General features: G+C 37.7%; 1 protein-coding gene across 16 annotated transcripts in view; it reads right to left on the bottom strand.

Moving 5' to 3' along the window:
• LOC138751496 (histone deacetylase 9-like) overlaps positions 1 to 18,886 on the bottom strand; it is an 851,890-nt gene that overhangs the window by 707,674 nt on the left and 125,330 nt on the right. For 11 of the 16 annotated variants that reach the window (XM_069913814.1, XM_069913819.1, XM_069913818.1 and 8 more), the window contains exon 1: positions 9,742 to 9,810. The exons of the other annotated variants lie outside the window; for them this stretch is intronic. In XM_069913814.1, coding sequence (XP_069769915.1) covers positions 9,742 to 9,775 — 34 coding nt within the window. In that variant the 5' untranslated portion in view covers positions 9,776 to 9,810. Of the gene's footprint in view, positions 1 to 9,741; positions 9,811 to 18,886 lie in introns of those variants that run through there. 16 annotated transcript variants of the gene reach the window in all.

The raw sequence follows: 18,886 nt of genomic DNA, 5'->3' as shown, positions 1-18,886 counted from the left end.
GCTCTCGACCTGAGTTCTGGGAGGAGTCAGCAGCTTCACTTTCACCTCTTCCATGAATTTTAATCACACGACCAAGCCAAGAGGCAGATTTTGCCTGAAACTCCATGATCACGCAAGTGGCTCAGAAATGAGAAGACATGAACAGCTTTGATCTCTTACTCAATATGCATCTACCTCCAAATACCAAGAAGGGAAATTATATCCCATTGAATGCACAGTGGTGGCAGAAAAATGGATATTGATAATCATCTACAGTCAATGCAGGCAACAGAGTTGCTGAGACTTGATACAAGGCAAGATAATCACAAAATAGATGCATGCAATTCACATCTGACAAAAGGGTAGATTTGCCAAAGAAGTTGTTCGAGGAGATTTGTCAGATTGATCGCAAGGATAGATCTGTCATACTGGGAGAAATTAAGTAGGAAAATCCTATATTCTTTAGAATTTAGAAGAGTAAAGGGTAACCACATTGATATATTCAACATTGGTTTAGGGCTTATCAAGATAGATGCAGGGAGTATGTTTCTTAAGCTAAGGAGTCCAGATCAACTCAAATAAGGGTATGCCATTTAGGATTGAGAACAGGATACATTTCAGAATTCTGTTCTTCAGAAAACTGCAATCATTGATAATATTCAAAAGAGATGTTTTTAGATTACAAAATATTCAAAGAATCAAAAGATATGGGGATAAGGCAAGAAAATAGTCTTTGAGATGGAAATTAGCTATATACATTGAAAGGCAGAGAAAGTTCCTCCTATTTATTTTATTCTAATGTTCTTATATTGATCAGAAAATTCATTTGGTTCTTATTATCCGCAATTACCTCTCCTAAGCATCCAGCTTACTCATATAATCACATTCTTTGTTTCTGTTGTCCATTTCACAAGCAGATAACTTTTCTGTGCAGAAAAATAGTTCATGATTAGCCTTTCATTTGCTTTTTGGCAAGTTGAACCTTCAACAAGTTGCTTTGTTAATCTGTCTTCCATTGTTTTATTCACATGGATTGACTTATAATGTTGATGACATTTAAATTGGCTATTAGCAAACCAACAAAAAGTGGTGATCATCATGACCCTTCAGAAAATAGCTTATTTTAACCTGGACCCTGAAACCCCAGGCATAGAAAACAAAGTACTATTGAAATAGAGTGATTCTAATACTTTGGCAGACTAGTAAAACCCAAGCACATCTAATCATGCTTTTGTAATAAACAAACAAGAATAATCCTGTTGTTCCCGATTATTTCAGGGATTGTTTCCCAGAATATGTCTGATTAAACTGTAATTTTATTTCATTTTTAGTTCTCACACAAGCTATTGTGATCTTATGAAAAACTACTTATAAAAGAACAATGTTTCCGCTTGCAAGCCATGCTAAAAAGTAATCTAAAAGATGAAATAATATCCAATTAATATTTTGTACATTAAATTAAATTTTAGTGCTTGCTCAATCCAGAATGATGAAACTGTACATGCTGGAACCTATCAGAATGTCCCCAACCCTGATAATGCAATAATGCCTCAGCAATAGATTGGAATATTAGCCTTCATATTTCAGGAGTGGGAACGATTTTGAAACTCAAATTCATAATCAGAAGCAATAAAAACAACATAAAAGGAAAATTCATAATAACACCAAGAAATGGACTAAACAAATTAAAACTGCTGTGTTATGTCACATTAGTTACATTAGCTTTAATTCATGTGACATAATATCATTACCACTTTAATAAATCTTTCACCAAAGTCAATTCTTAATTCAGCTTTATCCAGGTGCAAACAGCCCCCATTGAAATCAATGAGCAATTTCAGTTAAGAACTAAAGTGCAAATGATATTCTTTTGTTGAGGAAGCTCCTAGTGCGAGCAGGAATGAAGTTTATAGTTTAAATTATTTAGACCAGGTGCAGACTTGTAAATTGAAATTTTACTCTTTGAACAAAATGTTAAGAAGCAGATTTATCCCAGTTACCCCAAAGAGGAAAAAAAACTTTGTTCCACTACAGTCACAACTTGGAAAGATATCACTATAATCCTTCAGATTACACAGGTACAAATAAAGAAGAAACATGAAGATGATAAAAGTGCCCAAGATTATACATGATTTTCAAGGATTGATGTGGGGGTCTCGATCCAAAACATTTCCTTTTTCTATCCTTGCCTGCACTTGGAAGTGTTCCTATGACCTGACACTCTTATTCTTGATCGCACAAATTGCCAGGTTGGGAGACACTCTTAGAGAAGCCTGAATGAATGACTGCAATGTATTTTGTATGTGATACACATTGCAGCCACTGTGCATTAGCACTTAAGGGAATGAATGCTCAAGGCAGTCGAATGGGTACCTATCAAGTTGATTTGTCTTTTTTTTTCAGTTTCTTGCCTCCATTCAACAGGGCAAGTCATTTTCTACCACATTCCTTACTTGTGCCTTGCAGATGGTAGAAAGAATTTGTGGTGCCAAGAGTTAAGTCATTTTCCACCACACTCCTTACTTGTGCCTTGCAGATGGTAGAAAGAATTTGTGGTGCCAAGAGTTAAGTATTTTCCACAGAATACCCAGCCCCTAACTTGCTCTTGTAACCTCAGTGATGTAAATGGCATTGAACATGAGTTGCTGGTCAGACTCTCTTGGTCACTGTCAGATACAGGCATGCTGCTAATGTTAAAGTTATCACTTATCAACCAAGGTCCAGGAATTGTTTAGGCATTATTTGCTGAGGAATTACAAATGAAGTTCAATGATGTGCAATCATCTCAAGATATTCCGACTTCTGATCTTATACATAGTTTGTGTTGCCTTAAGTTGTGTACAAAGATGAGAAGTTCTGTACAAAGATGAGAAATGAGACATAAATCTTGTGCAGAATATTTCAACAGCTAGCAATGTGGATAAATAATTATGTGTAGGTGTAGAGTTGTAAAAGTGCTGATTACATGAAGGTGAGATGAATATACAAAGACACTGCAGTTGCTGGTATCTCAAGCTAAAATCAAACTACTGAAGCAAATCAGCATGTCAGGTAGCATCCATGAGTGAACTTGGACATTTGATCTTTCACGTTGAAACCCAGCTTTGGATTAAAATGTTACGTGTTTTGCTTGACAGATACCATAGCTAAGTAATTATTGGGAATGGGATTCCTCAAGCAAAGTCTGTGTTGTGCTGTTGGTGTAACACTGGATATAAAGATCATTCAAAGTTATTGAACAGTTAACACATTGCATCCTAGTTCTATAATTATTCAGCACATCTGTCTGATCTCAGTGTGGACAATGAAGAACATTTTCTAAAATTTTAAGAGGATCGAGATGAACTAGGAAAGTGGGTTAAGGAATGCCAGTTGGAATTTAATTTGGGCAAGTGCAAGGAGTTACACATTGGTATGTTAAATCAAAGCAGGGCTCTTGGGTTGACAGGTACATAGTTCCATGAGATTAGTGAAGAAAGCATTTGGAACATTATGTTACAAATATTCAAGACATCAATGAGACTTCACTTGAAGTATTGTGCACAGATTTGGGCATCCAGCATTGGAAGATATCATTAAGCTAGAAAGGGTGCAGAATATATACACAAGAATGTTACTGGGACTGGCAGGCTTGAATTATAAGGAAAGGCTGGATAGATTGAGAATTTTCTCCCTAGAGTAAAGGTGGGATCTTTGAGGGGTTCATAAAATCATGAGAGACATATAGAAGTCATAGCCTTTATCTCAGGGTAGGAGAATCTAAAACTAGAAGGCTAAAGCTAGAAATGATTTAAAAAGGACAAACAGGCACCTTCAAAAAGAAAGAGCTGTCAGAGAAGCATGGCAATCGTAACATTCAGAAGACACATGGATAGGTACATGCATAGGAAAGGTCTAGAACAGCCATTTTCAAACTTTCTTTGGCTATGCCCCCAACCACCCCCAGGACTCTGCTCAATGTTTATGGGGCCACTTCGCTGTGAAGGAGTTGTTTTGTTTTCCTCCATACTTCTCATCTACCAACTATATATATATATATATATATATATATAAAAAAATTTATGTTACATGAGGTGAAAAGAAAACAAAGTTTTGACTTAATCTGCTATAGTCCCTGGGGGAAGGGGCATGGGCAAGGTTTATAGCGAGGGAGGTGCGTAGGGTCCCCATTGAGAATAGCTGGTCTCGAGGGATGTGGGGTGAATGCAGGCAAATAGGATTTGTTTGGTTGGCATGGACAAAAGGTTTGTGTCTCTGCTGTAGAACTTTGATCCTGCTGCAAGAGTTTCCTGGTCCTAAGGATAGAGCATATCTTTCCATAATTCTGCTACAAAAGCCCCCCCAACAGCAGCAGAAACTCATGAAACCTGTTTTCCCCAATTTGGCTACTTGTATGATTTTTTTGCCATGTCAACATGTGTCTCTATAATTTTCATCAACAACTACATCCATCATACACCACCTCCCTTCCCATCACGATAAGCAGGCTGGAGTACAGGGTAGTTTTAAATGGTGTTAATTAGTCATGCACAGTGACTGCCTGCTGTAATTGTGATAAGAAGCAGGTGATGCAAAGTGGGTTTTCTGTCTGCATTGGAACCAATTAGCCCTGGTTAACCCTGCACTGTTATATGTGTCTATTTTCAGGAACTATCTTCTTAGTGCAAGTTGAATTTGTTTCAGTATTTTGTACAAAACTGACAAATCAGAGGCATATTTTGAAACACTTCTGTGCAAATACAACTGCACAATTGCAATACAGAAATGAAAGTGTCATTTTTCAAAGTAACCCAGTATCTTTATGTCTGAACCAGGAAGTGAAGGCCAATACATTGCATTTACAAGAAAATGAAAACTTCAAAAATGGAATTAGTATTGTGTTATATTTTATATTGCATATAGATATGTTTTAAAGGAGGTAAATTGAGGGTTTTTTTTAGTGTAGGTCAGAAACAAACACTTCACAACACAGATCTCATTTAAAATGCCAGAGCTCTGCACAAGCCAGATCGTCCAGGATCCAACTGCCTTTGTAAAGATAATGAAAACTGCTTTGCTGAAGGACTTCACAAGTAGGTGCTAATTGGACATGCTGTGGAGTGATGGAAAGCAACAGATGAATGGACTCAAGAGATTGGGTTCAGTGCCACAATCTGTCTGAATGCAGTTTGCTGTTCTAAGAAGGTAATGTGGCAAGGAGGGGGGGGGGGGCAGAGAGAGAGAGAGAAAAACTGGTTTCTGTAGCATGGCAAGCTGGCAGCTTGTTTGAAACTCCATTTTGAGGATGGGTTGTGAGTTCTCAGTTCAGCCTGTACAAACCCCTTGAGGTCCATATAAAAGGAGATGGCTGGCTGAATAATATTTCTCATGAGATAAGGGAAACAGAAAAGGAACTCTGTGGTGACCTGAAAGAAAGAGGTTATCATCTGGAAAACCCTGATGGGGCAAGTTTCTTTGGCAAGACACTGACGTTGCTGATCAGAAGGAATCAGTTTGTGTGTGTCCAATCAGCAACAAATCTCTCTCTGAAAACTGACAAGAACCTTCCTGAGTAGCAACCATTTACCTTTCAAGCACCAAAGCTGGTGAAATTCATAAATGTTAAATTCTGTGAACAGTATAAGGATTGCCTGCAACCAGTGAACTTGGAGGAGTGAGAAGTGAGATTGGACTGTGAATCAAAAAACTTTTCTGAATTTACACACACATTACATACACTTGCACTTAGAATTAGTAGGGGGGGTTAAGTTAGGTTAAGTTAACCGTAATAAGTTAAAGTTTGATCCTGTTTTTATGCTTATAGAAAATTAAAAGTAACTTTTGTTTAAGTGACCATTTGTCTTGGTGAACTTATATTGCTGCTGGGTTTTTGGGTCCTCTGGGCCCATAATAGTATTATTTACAATATAAATGTAGAACCTTATTTTTAAGGTTGTATAATGATAGTTAGTAGTCAAAGTTATTTGCAAAAGCTGGTAGAGTGATCTGACCTTCGTCTGATGTTCATCAACCAAGTAGCACGATTCGCATAGTGTTTAGTGCAACATCTTTACAGCACCAGCGATCAAGACCAAACCAGGGTTCAAGTCCCACGCTGTCTGTAAAGAGTTTGTATGTTCTCCCCGTATCTCCACGGGTTTTTTCCAGAGGTTCTGGTTTCCTCCCATCATTTAAAACATTAAAGGGGTGGAGGTTAATGGGATGTAAACTGGGCAACATGGGCTGAAATGGCCTGTTACCAGCTGTATGTCTAAATTTAAAATTTAAAAAACTTACTCATGTTTCTAACTTCCTCCTTTTCCTGATGGTTTTTGCTCTTAATTAGTGTCACGTGAAAAACTCAGCTATTGTTAATGTGTGGGCTAAATTTAGAAAATTATTTAGGATTTTAATATGGTGGTTTGTCCATTAAGCCAAGCTCAAGTTCAAGATTTTTTTTGTTCACTTTTAAGTGAAGAACAAAAAGTAAAATGTTGCAATTCTTGCTTTTGTGGGGCAATGAACCTTGCCTGAACTGGATTTCATGACATTCACCTGACAAATGTGCATAACGGACAATTTAATGGACTTGTGTAAACAAAAAGATTCTTTAACCTTACCACAGCCTGTGAACATAAAGTTAATGTGTCAGCATTTCTTCTGACTATTCCAGCTGAGATTAACATTTTCAATTAAAGCAATGAACAAAATTGAAACCTTCTCATGTATGTGATTCAGCTCTGCATCAGGCAATAGACAAACTTGTCAGGAGTTTTTCACAGAATTTTCAATGATTATGTATTTGGGTAAAATGCCACATCATAACTTCACTTGGCAATCACCTAAAAAAGCAAGGCATGAAGAATCCCATTTGATTCGGGGAAACAGCAGTGTCCTTGTCAGACCATCTGTGGTCTCAAACAAATGAGCCTCCCTCCTAGAAATCCCATTATTTATTGCCTTGAATTGTGAGTCTTTCAGTTGCTGAAGTACATCCCCTCTCTGGGATTACACGGATTCATCTCAAATTATTACCACTTTAGTCTTCAATGCTTAATGATTGTGACTTGTTAAACATTCACTTATTAAGAATCTTATAACAGGACTCAAATGACTTTTTCTTGTTCCTCAAGAAGGACATTACATTGCTAGCTGTTCAACAAAAGCAGCTGCAATTTGTCAAACAAATCACATTATTGCAACACATTGATCACGTCCTTGGTGTCTGCCTGAAATGACTTTAAACCAAAATAGTTTAGAATATTTGTAGGATGATGTCTATAGGAAACTTGGGCTCTTGATTTGCTTTCATCATATGCCTGTACAAAAAAATGGACTACAAAATCATCTCTTTCTCGGCTTGGCTTCGCGGACGAAGATTTATGGAGGGGTAAATCATAGGACTGCATGATAAGTCACATTGGTTTATGTGGGTTCAATCCTGATCTGTTTGTACACGCTTGCCATAATTATGTGGGTTTCCCTCTGAGTGCTGTAGTTTCTTTTACATTCCAAAGGCATGCTGGTAGTTGCCCACTGGAAGTGATTCCTTAGAGTATGTTAAATGGTAGGAAGTTTCATTGGAGAGTCAATGGTTTTTTTGTGGGGGGGGGGGAATAAGTTGAAGGGATACAAGGAAATAAGGAGGAGTCTAAAGGGATACCCTTTATACCTGAGGAACCAAAATAATCCTGATGATATGAAAGGCCTGTTTCTGTGTTGATGCATCCACTTAAGATCCATTTTTGCCCAGATCCATGCAAGGGATCAAGCTAAACACCATCAAATTTTCTCAATTCAGCTTTCCAATTTAACACATTAAGCTAGAGAAAAGTAAATATCATAAATAGAACACCACAGCACAGTACCGGCGCATCAGGCCTCAATGTTGTGCCGACCCATATATTCCTAAAGAAAAAGTATTAAATCCTCCCTCCACTTTTCCTCCATCCATGTGTCTGTCTAAGAGTCTCTTAAATGCCCTAATGTTTACAGCCTCCACCACCATCTCTAGCAAGGCATTCCAGGCACCCACAACTCTCTACGTAAAAAAGAACTTACCCCCAATGTCTCTCCTAAACGTCCCTCCATTCACTTTGTACACGTATCCTCTGGTGTTTGCTATTCCTGCCCTGGGAATGAGGTGCTGGATGTCAATGCCTCTCATAATCTTATATATTCTATTAAGTCTCCTCTCATCCTTCTACGCTCCAAAGAGAAAAGTCCCAGCTCTGCTGACTTTGTTTCATAAGACTTGTTTTCCAATCCAGGTAAAATCCTGGTAAATCTCCTCCGCACCCTCTCCATAGCTTCCACATCCTTCAGGTGACCTGAACTGATCACAATATTCTAAGTGTGGTCTCACCAAAGATTTGGAGAGTTGCAACATGACCTCTCTGCCACTGAACTCAATCTGACAACTGAACTCAATCCCTCTATTAGTGAAACCCAGCATCCTATCGGCCTTCTTAACTTTCCTATCTTGTCCAGCAACCTTTAGGAATGTATGGATTTGAACCCAAAGTCCTTCTGTTCATCCACACTCTTAAGTAACCAACCATTAACCCTGTCCTTTAAAAATGCATTACCTCATACTTATCAGGATTGAACTCCATCTGCCACTTTTCCGCCAATCTCTGGATCCTGTCTGTATCCTCCTTCAGCTCCATTCACAACTTGTCATGCGCAAACTTACAGACCCATCCTTCTCCACCTCTTCATACATGTCATTTATAAAAATCAAAAAGTCCAGGGGTCCCAGAACAGATCCATGCAACACTCCACTAGTCACCAACCACACGGTAAAATATTTTCCACCAAGGCATTATTATTGGATTGAGCTGAAACTCTGTGTTAACAAAATGAGAGGTAGAGTATATCCGAGCACTGTGAAAAAAACTAACCTGGAATAGAATTATTTTTTTTTATTACCCATATCATGACTCCACCTTGAAGAGGTCAGATTTGAACTTTGATCATCAACCTTTGAACTCAATTCCACGAATATTTGAATTGCGCTTAATTTGGCCATGGTTCTTCCCATATATAATGTATTTCCTTTATGACAAATCTAAACTTAATGTAACTTAATTACACTTTTTGTCTTCACATCATGTGACAGGTCCGGTAACAGTTCAAAAGTTCAGGGATAGAGGAGCAGAGAAGTATCAATTAAAGGATCATTACTATTTTAATGGGCTCAGAATTAAAGCACGTAGTTCACATTTGGCCAACTACCATGAGAAAGAAGAGGCATCATTATTTTGTTAATAGCTGCTGAATTTGACAGAAATATGTAATGGTCATATTTTGTCAGTGCAGCCTTGCAGCTCTGATCGAATATCATGCAATAATAGAACACCAACATACTACAATTTTCACTTCTACCAGAGCTTTGTACTAAAAAGCTGGAGGCAATGGTGAAAGTCATTTGGTATTTGCTACATTGTTACTTTGTGAAATGTCATACTCAACAAAACCTGAAATATTTAATTACACTACAAAGGAAATAAAATTATTATATTTGAGTCATTAACCATTTGCTTTGATTGGGATCTTTAACTTTTTTTCCCATTGTGCTCATTAACTTTTTTTTCCAAATGTGCTAATACTTCAAGGAGAAAGCAATTTGGAAATGCCTCATTCACCTACAATGCATTAACAATTTTAACTTGCAAATTGTCTTTTTATTCTCTTTTAATATTTGTCTTAGATGAAACATCAAAATAATGTTTGTATAATTCTTAAAACAAAAGAACAACACAATTGAAATCAAGAACTCACCATTCCGACTTTTCATCTTCCCCAAGAGCCTCATCTAACTTGCAGTGGCTTGATCAGTGAAACGTTCCCAGACCCACGTTACTGCTTTTTTATTTACACAGCAGCAGCAATCAGAGGAAGTGGTTTGTCGACACCAATAGCTTTACACACTAGTTATGGCCCTCCCACTCAATGATGGGAGCACCTGCGCTAACTGAACTCAATGCTGCAGTAGATTATTGTGTTTCTATACATTGATATATTGTCAAGGGTGCACGGAGATACAGTACAATTTTGATTATCCAAAATTGGATTATCCAAAATTTTTTTTGATCAAGAAGTGACATCTATTCGGCTCCAAAAGTATTTTTCCAGGTAATCATGGATTTCAGAAAAATCAGAAATCTTCATTTATCCAAATTTTTTTTTGGAACCGAACTGATATCACAGTTTGAAAAAATTAAACCCAGCATGCTCATGTGAATCGCTGAAACACCATTTTGATTCCATCCACCTTCCATTTTTATTTGTTGTTGTTTAAACACTTACAAGTGATTTGCTGTTGCTCCTGGGCTGTTTTAAAAAAATGACCAGTTATCCAAAAATATTGTTTATCTGAAATAACCATTTTGGATAATTGGAGTTGTATATGAAAAAAGAAGTAAATAATTTCAAGAAACCATAAAGTAATACGCAAAGGCAAGAGAGTAAAATTATTATTTTGTTACCAGGCATGCCTTTAATTAAAAAGATGTTCAATTTGATTGAGCTAGTACTTCCTATATCTTATCTGATCTAGAAGGTGTTAGCATCTTTTTTACCCAAAGACTTATATAAACATTCAAATTAAAACCATAAGTAAGCTACTTAGCCTCTCAAGTCTACTCTGTCATTTAAAAAGATCCTGCCTGTTCTGATTACGAATGCAACTCTGTACTCTTGTCTATCCATAGTAAATGTACCACCACACCCTACCAACCTTCAACAACAAATTGATTTCCTGCTGCCTTGAAATTATTTAAGACAATCATCCCTACTTTTAAGTTTTCCCATAAAAGGAAACCAAGAACCCACCACCCTTTCCAGGATATTATTCTACCTGTGTCTGTCTTTGCTGTCAGTCCTAGTTTTCAAGGTAAAAGGTTTTCTCCACCCCCTGAAATGACCACACATACGCGTGCACATGTCTAGTCTGATTCTCCAATGGAGAGTCTACTTTCTCGGGTTGCTTATATAAGATATTGCTGTATGATATGAAACAAAAGGCTTGAGGCAAATGCTCCAGACCAATACACTTAACTACATTATTAAATAGATTGTGGCGTCATTATCATTTTGCTGATGGTGGAATTGACCTGGTTACATTTCTGGCTTATTTTTTATATCACAGTAATATCTACACTTTCAAAAGCACTTCATTGATGACACAGCATAGTCTAAAATTATGAAAGGCACTGCACAAATACATGTGTTTAGATTTGTATAAGATTTCTTTTTACATCCACCTATATACAAATAAAATAGAAGCAAGTTTTTTTTTAATCTTATTGACTGACTGGTCATGACTACCTCCTTCTTTGAAGATTGAAAGTTGTTCACAGCACTTAGGATGAGTACTGGAACGACCCGAAATGACAGGTCATATTAATGCTGGTTTAAGATTCTAAATCTTTTTTTTAAATTCAGGTGTATGTAGCATTTTCTTATTCAAATAAAATTTCCAAAGGAAGAATATGCACATCAATTCAATTAATCACCCTACTGAAATCTCTAAATCCTGATGTTATGTCTTTCTCTGCTACGTAAATAAGCCCTGGATCACCTGGACAACAAAACACCCGCATCGGGCTGATTTTCACCGATTACAGCTCAGATTTCAACATTGTCATCCCCTCAGTTCTGGTCAGCAAGCTTCAAAACCTGGGGCTCTACACTTCCCTCTGCTACTGGATCCTTGACTTCATCATTGGAAGATGACAGTCAGTGAAGATCAGTAACAATGTCTCCTCCTCAATGACAGTCAACACAGGCGCATCTCAAGGATGCACTCTTAGCCCACTGCTCTACACTATCTACACCCATGACTCTATGGCTGGGCAAAATTCAAATGCCATCTACAAATTTGGTAATGACACCACGGTCATTGGCAGAATCATAGATGGCAATTTGATTGAGCTAGTACTTCCTATATCTTATCTGATCTAGAAGGTGTTAACATCTTCTAGGAGTAAGATAGATCAGCTCGTTGAGTGGTTTCACAACAACCTTGCACTCAATACAAGCAAATCTAAGGAATTGATTGTGGACTTCAGGAAAGGGAAACCAGTAGAACACAAACCAGTCCTCATTAAGGGGTTGACAGCGGAGAGGCCATCATATTGATGCAATCATGAAGAAGGCTTGGCAGTGTCTTTATTAGGAATTTGAGGAGATTTGTTATGTCACCAAAAACTCTTGCAAATTTCTACAGGTGTACCAAGGAGTGCACTCTGACTAATTCCATCACTGTCTAGTATGGAGGTGCCATGCACAGGACCGGAAAAAGGCTACAAAACGTTGTAAACGCAACCAGTACCACATGTGCATTAGTCTTCATTCCATTAAGGATATGTTTGAGAGGCAGTGTCTCAAGAAAGCACCAAAACAACTTCTTTGCCACTGACATCATATTTCTCAATGGACGATGAACCATAGACATTACCTTACTTTTTTTCTCTTTTGCACTAATTATTTATTTTGAAATAGGGTATTTACAGAAATGTAATTTATAACAATTTTTGCATCTGGAATACACAAGAATGATGCTGCAATACTATACATGTTCATGACAATAAACCTGATTCTGATAAGTTCACTCAACTTATCTGCTTCAGTTCCTTAACAAGAAATATCAATCCCAGTTGTGAAAATGTCACAAGTCCAATTTCCAGATTAGAACACCCCTCATCTTAACTGTCTTTCAACTGCTCTGGATGGCATTTGGTCACCTTCCATTCCAAAACACAAGTTCTCTTCAATATTAATAAAAATAAAGGTTGGAGAAAACTGTTTAGGAGACTGACAATGTTAGATTCACTATTAGAGAGAACTAGAGTTTATTTGGAGGTTGTGAGTTTGAGGTGGTGGATGTGTGGCAGAATCAGTTAGTTAAATCTGCACCAGCTTGCACAGACCCACAGACCTGAGAAGGTGTTGAAGAACCCAACCACTATCCAACATATTCACGAATCACTCCTTTCTCATGTGTACTATTTTGGCACCTCACTGACAAAAGACAAAGGAGGAAAAACCCAACACCCAACCCCAACCAAGCAATTTTCCCCTGCAACCGTTGCAACCGTGTCTGCCTGTCCCGCATCGGACTTGTCAGCCACAAACGAGCCTGCAGCTGATGTGGACATTTACCCCCTCCATAAATCTTCGTCCACGAAGCCAAGCCAAAGAAAAGATTCATAAAACACTTCCATTCTCCACTTGTGCTCTGGAAATCAGTATCAGAGGCCTTCTCAAAAAAGAATCAAATGAAATTAATGCCTCATGTGAACGTTCATTACCTGCATTGGGGACCATGTGGTTTTTGAAAAAAGTTATGTAAAGTTATCGAAGGTCAATCTATGAGACCATAAGAGCAGCAGAGAGGATCAATGGAGTCTCCCTCCCTCCATTGATGTGATCTACCAGGATCGTTGTCTGAAGAGGGCACACAAAATTATTAAGGATCCCTACCATCCTGCACACATATTTCAGCTGCTCCCATAGGAAAGAGATACAAAAGTATCAGAGCCGGCACCACCAGGCTCAGGAATAGCTTCTTCCAACAAGCAGTGAGGATGCTGACAACCAAAGGGACTGTTCACACTAGCCATCCAAGACTCTCACATTCATGAAATAGTATTTATTTATTTGCATATATGAGTACTTGTTCTGCATTTGTATTGTTGGTCTGTATGTGTGCTATGTCTGGATGTGAATCTGCATGTTTTGCACTGAGGACCAGAGATCGCCAATTCATCAGTTTGTTCTTATACAATCAGAAGACAATAAATTTGACTCAACTTGACTATGCTTGCTAGCAATATCCTTGCACAGATTCAGACATCAGGATGAAATGAAATATATTTTCTTCTCATACTCCATCATGTCAGTGTTCATTGGAAAAGTAATTGCAGCAAAGACAGATGGCCATCCTTCCAAAGTTTGGATATTTTTGTTTCCATTTTGGTTTGAATCAACCTCTGACATGGATGGAATTTCCTGTCCATCTCTGGTTATCACTGAAGGTGCCTGGACTTTCTATGTTCTGATTGCATTCTGCATGTGACGTTAGACGTAAACTTCCAATTCTGTTTTATTTTAATCTTCCTTTTCTTTGTAATCTAGAAGGCACTAACTTGCTATTTTTCTATATTTTGGACATATGCTCAGCTTGTACTAAAACTCCTTCTGCCTTGATCATCCCTTCCTGTTAACTAACTCTTTTCTTGGCCATCTTATTTTTTCCAACTACTAAGACAGAGCTTATTTTGACTTCAGTGCTTTTTATTTAACTACTGCAAGCTAATTACAATATGAAGGCACAAAAATAAACAAGAATTAATAACCACTAAAAAAAAACAGCAACTAAAATCAACTGTTTGAATTAACTTGAACCAACTAACAAAACAACTCAATCTCTCCAAGGTAACCAATGACTTCTATTCCAAGTGTGATTATTCTTTCTTTGGCTTGGCTTCGCAAACAAAGATTTAGGGAGGGGTATGTCCATGTCTGTTGCAGGCTCGTTGGTGACTGACAAGTACTATGTGGAACAGGCAGGCACGGATGCAGCGGTTGCAAGGGAAAATTGGTTGGTTGAGGTTGGGTGTTGGGTTTTTCCTCCTTTGTCTTTTGTCAGTGAGGTGGGCTCTGCGGTCTTCTTCAAAGGAGGTTGCTGCCCGCTGAACTGTGAGACACCAAGATGCACGGTTGGAGGCAATATCAGCCCACTGGCGGTGGTCAATGTGACAGGCACCAAGAGATTTCTTTAAGCAGTCCTTGTACCTCTTCTTTGGTGCACCTCTGTCTCGGTGGACAGTGGAGAGCTCGCCATATAACACGATCTTGGGAAAGCGATGGCTCTCCATTCTGGAGACGTGACCCACCCAGCGCAGTTGGGTCTTCAGCAGCATGGATTTGATGCTTGCGGACTCTGCCAGCTCGAGTACTTCAATGTTAGTGATGAAGTCATTCCAATGAATGTCGAGGATGGAGCGGAGTCAGCACTGATGGAAGCGTTCTAGGAGCCGTAGGTGATGCCGGTAGAGGACCCATGATTCGGAGCTGAACAGGAGCGTGGGTATGACAATGGCTCTGTACACACTGATCTTTGTGTGTTTCTTGAGGTGGTTGTTTTTCCAGACTCTTTTGTGTAGTCTTCCAAAGGTGCTATTTGCCTTGGCGAGTCTGTTGTCTATCTCTTTGTCGATCCTTGTGTGATTATATTGTTTTATTTATTCCAATGAGGTTCTTGTATTTTATTATAGGTCAGTTCTTTGCATTACAAAACTGTGCTTTGTACTGTAATAGGTTTCACCACAGATCATGTAACTGTTTTAAAATGAGCTTGGCCTGAAATTTACTGGAGGATTACATTTCAATATAAATAGATTATAATTCAATTTCATTTGAAATAACATATAAACTGCCTAATTGTCACTGTTACAGGTAGAAACTCATTGTTATCATTTTTTTATGTTAGACCAGGAAGAAAGTACCATAAACATCATGGCAAAGATAAAGAGTAACAGTGTGGTCAATTATTACTGACAAGCACCGTTGAACTATCACATTGCATTTGCAATATCCTATGAGGATGGTGTTGACCAAGAGAAAAACAAATGTGTACAGGATTTCATTCTGATAAACTTCATTGTATCTTCCAACAAGATTTTTCATCTTTCAGTCGCCCACAGACACACACTCAGGGAGTGTGTTGCAAGCAAAAATATTTTTGTAGGATGGATCTTGTTTCCTCTATGGAGAAGGACAAACTGCCTGATCTCAGCTCAGGAGCCTAGAGTTCCAGATTTAAAAGTCTTCCAAAAATCAATCATTCCAGTGAATAAAAATGAAAAAGATTTTCATTGTATATTTATTCCAGGAACTCCAAACAGATTTAAAGCCAATGCAGCCTCATTATTAAATAATCAAATCGCAAATCCACATTAACAAGACAATAACAAAAATCAAATAACCTGTCTTCACTAATTAAGAAGCAAATGTTAACTTTGATATTGTGGATAACCTCAAACCTCTTAAAATAGTACATTTAAGGATTCTTTATTCCCACCTGTAGTGTGGATTGTGGAGGGTTATCAAAAATGACCTCACCTTCCAATCAAGGATTAGATCTATCCACCTGTGAGGCTGATGTGTGATTGGTCCTCTGGTTGTCGATCAATTGTTAGATCTGTCCGCAGGTGAGGCTGAAATGCAATTGGTCCTTCCATCTAAACAGTATCACACAACTGGCCAAAAGAGAGGAAAAAGACCAAGTACGACATTTGATTCGAGTTAAAAGACCCTCATCCTCTCCAGTTGTACCAAAAAAAGCATATTAAGGATTAGGCTAGAGGTTTAAATTTAAGATAAAGTTTGAAACACATCCCTCCAGTATTTTTTAAGGCTTGGACATGACCAAAATATATGGATTAAAGAAACCACTCTTTTTTTACATTTATCACAACAAAAATTTGCACCTGAATAGATGAGATAATTTAACTTTAGACATATGTACAACTTTTAATTATTACAAATGATGATGGGCACATAAGGATGTGGTATTAACCAGCTTACAAATTGAATCCCAAACCTCATCCAATAATGAAAGGCTTAAATCCTGTTCTCAGGCATTTTTAAATTTAATTAGAAGGGCAAATCTCAAACCCATCAACTTATCATAAATATGGATATAAAACCTTTGCAAGAAAGTTGTAAACTAAAAAATGCATCAACAATGTTTGCATCAGGTGCCCCAGGGAAATTGGATATTGAGATTGAAGAAAATGCCTGATTTGCAAATAGCTAAAAAATTAGCATTTGGTAAATTGAACTGTTCAGAAAACTGTTCAAATGCCACAAAACTGTTATCAATAAAAAGACTTTGAAATGTTCAATACCCAATTTGTGCCATTCATGAAAAGCAAAATCATGCCAAGAAGGTTGAGAAAGATGATTGGATAAAATAGGACTTGAAAGGGGAAAAAACTTGAAATCTAAAATGTTTTCTGAACTGTTCCCACACTCAGAGTGTGCCTGAAAACAGGATTGTCAATTGATTTATTTAAAGAGAAAGGAAGTGAGAATCCAAGAGGTGCTGAAATGGAAAGGTTTTTTTCAGCAGAATTCAGCTCCATTGCTACCCATAATGAATGGTCCACTCAGTTATGAAAATGTAACCAAACAAGATTATGTATATTGACATGACTCAGTTCCTTTTAGATCTTTGAAGATGGACTTAATTTAGACCAGGACACTTACCCTTCCATATAATAAGACGATATAGCTGAATCAAGTGAATCAAAAAACAATTTGGGAATGAAGATTGGTATGGATTAGGAAAAAAATATATAAAAATTTAGGTAAGATATTCATTTTGATAGATTTAATAAGACCAACCAGAGATATTGACAGGGGTGACCATTGTGAAAAGGACTGTTTCACATGCTTTAATAAAGTAAAGAAATGTTCTTTAAAAATATGTTTATGATTCTTTGTAACTGTAATGCCAAGATAAGTAAAGTGATTTCTCACAATCTTCAAAGGAAGATTAGTGTACACTGATGCAAATGCATTGAAAGGGAGAAGCTCACTTCTATGCAGGTTTAATCTATATCCTGAGAACTGACAAAATTGTTTAAGTAATGACAGTTTAGGAGGTAAAGAGATGTTGGGCTTGAAAAGCAAGAGATTGTATTGAGGTTGCTATGGTTATAGCTAGGTTATAGCTCTTGATTATAGCCCTAAGGCTGTAGCTCGAATCCGCAAGAGAAGACACACATACCAGTAGAATGTATTCGACACTGAATTTATTCAGTGGCAGCTCTGCCTTTATAGTCAGCTGAGTTGCGTCACCACCAGAGCGTGGCTTGAGCAGGCTGACTGCTGATTGGTTACCTCAGATGCCCAGGCCCTGATTGGGCCCGTGATCCACCGGCAGTGATTGGCCAGTTTCACCACTCTGCCAGCAGTCTTTGGAAACAGGCATTTCAGCCAGCACGATGCTTTGCCAGTTGCCACGTTTGACGGCCATTTCCTGTGCCGGCCCGAGGCGTGGGCCACAGGCCTCTACACGATCATCCACATAAATTGAAACTTCATGTTCTAATGGCTCTATCACCAAATCAAAAAGTAATGGACTTGGAGGACACACTTGATGGGTTCCCCATTGGAAATTGAAAGTTTGTAACTGTTGAAAGTTAGTGAGAATTGTAGTCAGAGGGCATGAATACAGTAATTTAATCCATGTAATAGAACATGATCCAACATTGACTTTTTTCTTAGATTGGTGGAGTGGATGTATTTATTTACAATGAAACACTTCTCTGCATCAAAGTAAAGAACACATTCAGGAAATGCACTGGGAGGTAAGTAAACAATATCCAAAAAGCGATGTATTGTATATTAAAATAAGAGTAACGGTTTTTAATAAAACCAGTCTGATCTTCAGAAATTATTGATGTAAAATATTCACCAAACTATGGGCCAAAACTTAAGCCAAAATTTTAACTTCAACATTTAACAAAGAAATAGTTCTATAGGAGGACTCAATTGGATCTTTAACTTTCTTTAATATGAGAGATGCATGTGCTTCATGAAATGATGCTGGGAGATTATCCTGCTTTAAATGAAAAAGATAACACAGAACATAATAGAGGTGAAAGCAATTGAGAAATTGATTTTTTTAAAAACTCCACAGGAAACCTATTAGGTCCCGGAGATTTTCCAGAAAGCAATAAAGAAATAGCAGCAGCGATTTCCTCTTGCGATTATAGGCTCGTCTATTCTTGTTTGGTTATCCAAAGAAAGGGTGGGAATATTTTATCAATCCAGGAAATGTTTCATTGAACTGCTATCATTTGTGAATTCAGAAGTATAAAGTTTGGAACAAAATTTCCTGAATGTATCA

Source organism: Narcine bancroftii, chromosome 1 (genome assembly GCF_036971445.1).
Source record: "Narcine bancroftii isolate sNarBan1 chromosome 1, sNarBan1.hap1, whole genome shotgun sequence".
NCBI classification, from domain to species: Eukaryota; Metazoa; Chordata; class Chondrichthyes; order Torpediniformes; family Narcinidae; genus Narcine; species Narcine bancroftii.
This window is presented reverse-complemented; position numbering and strand designations above follow the sequence as displayed.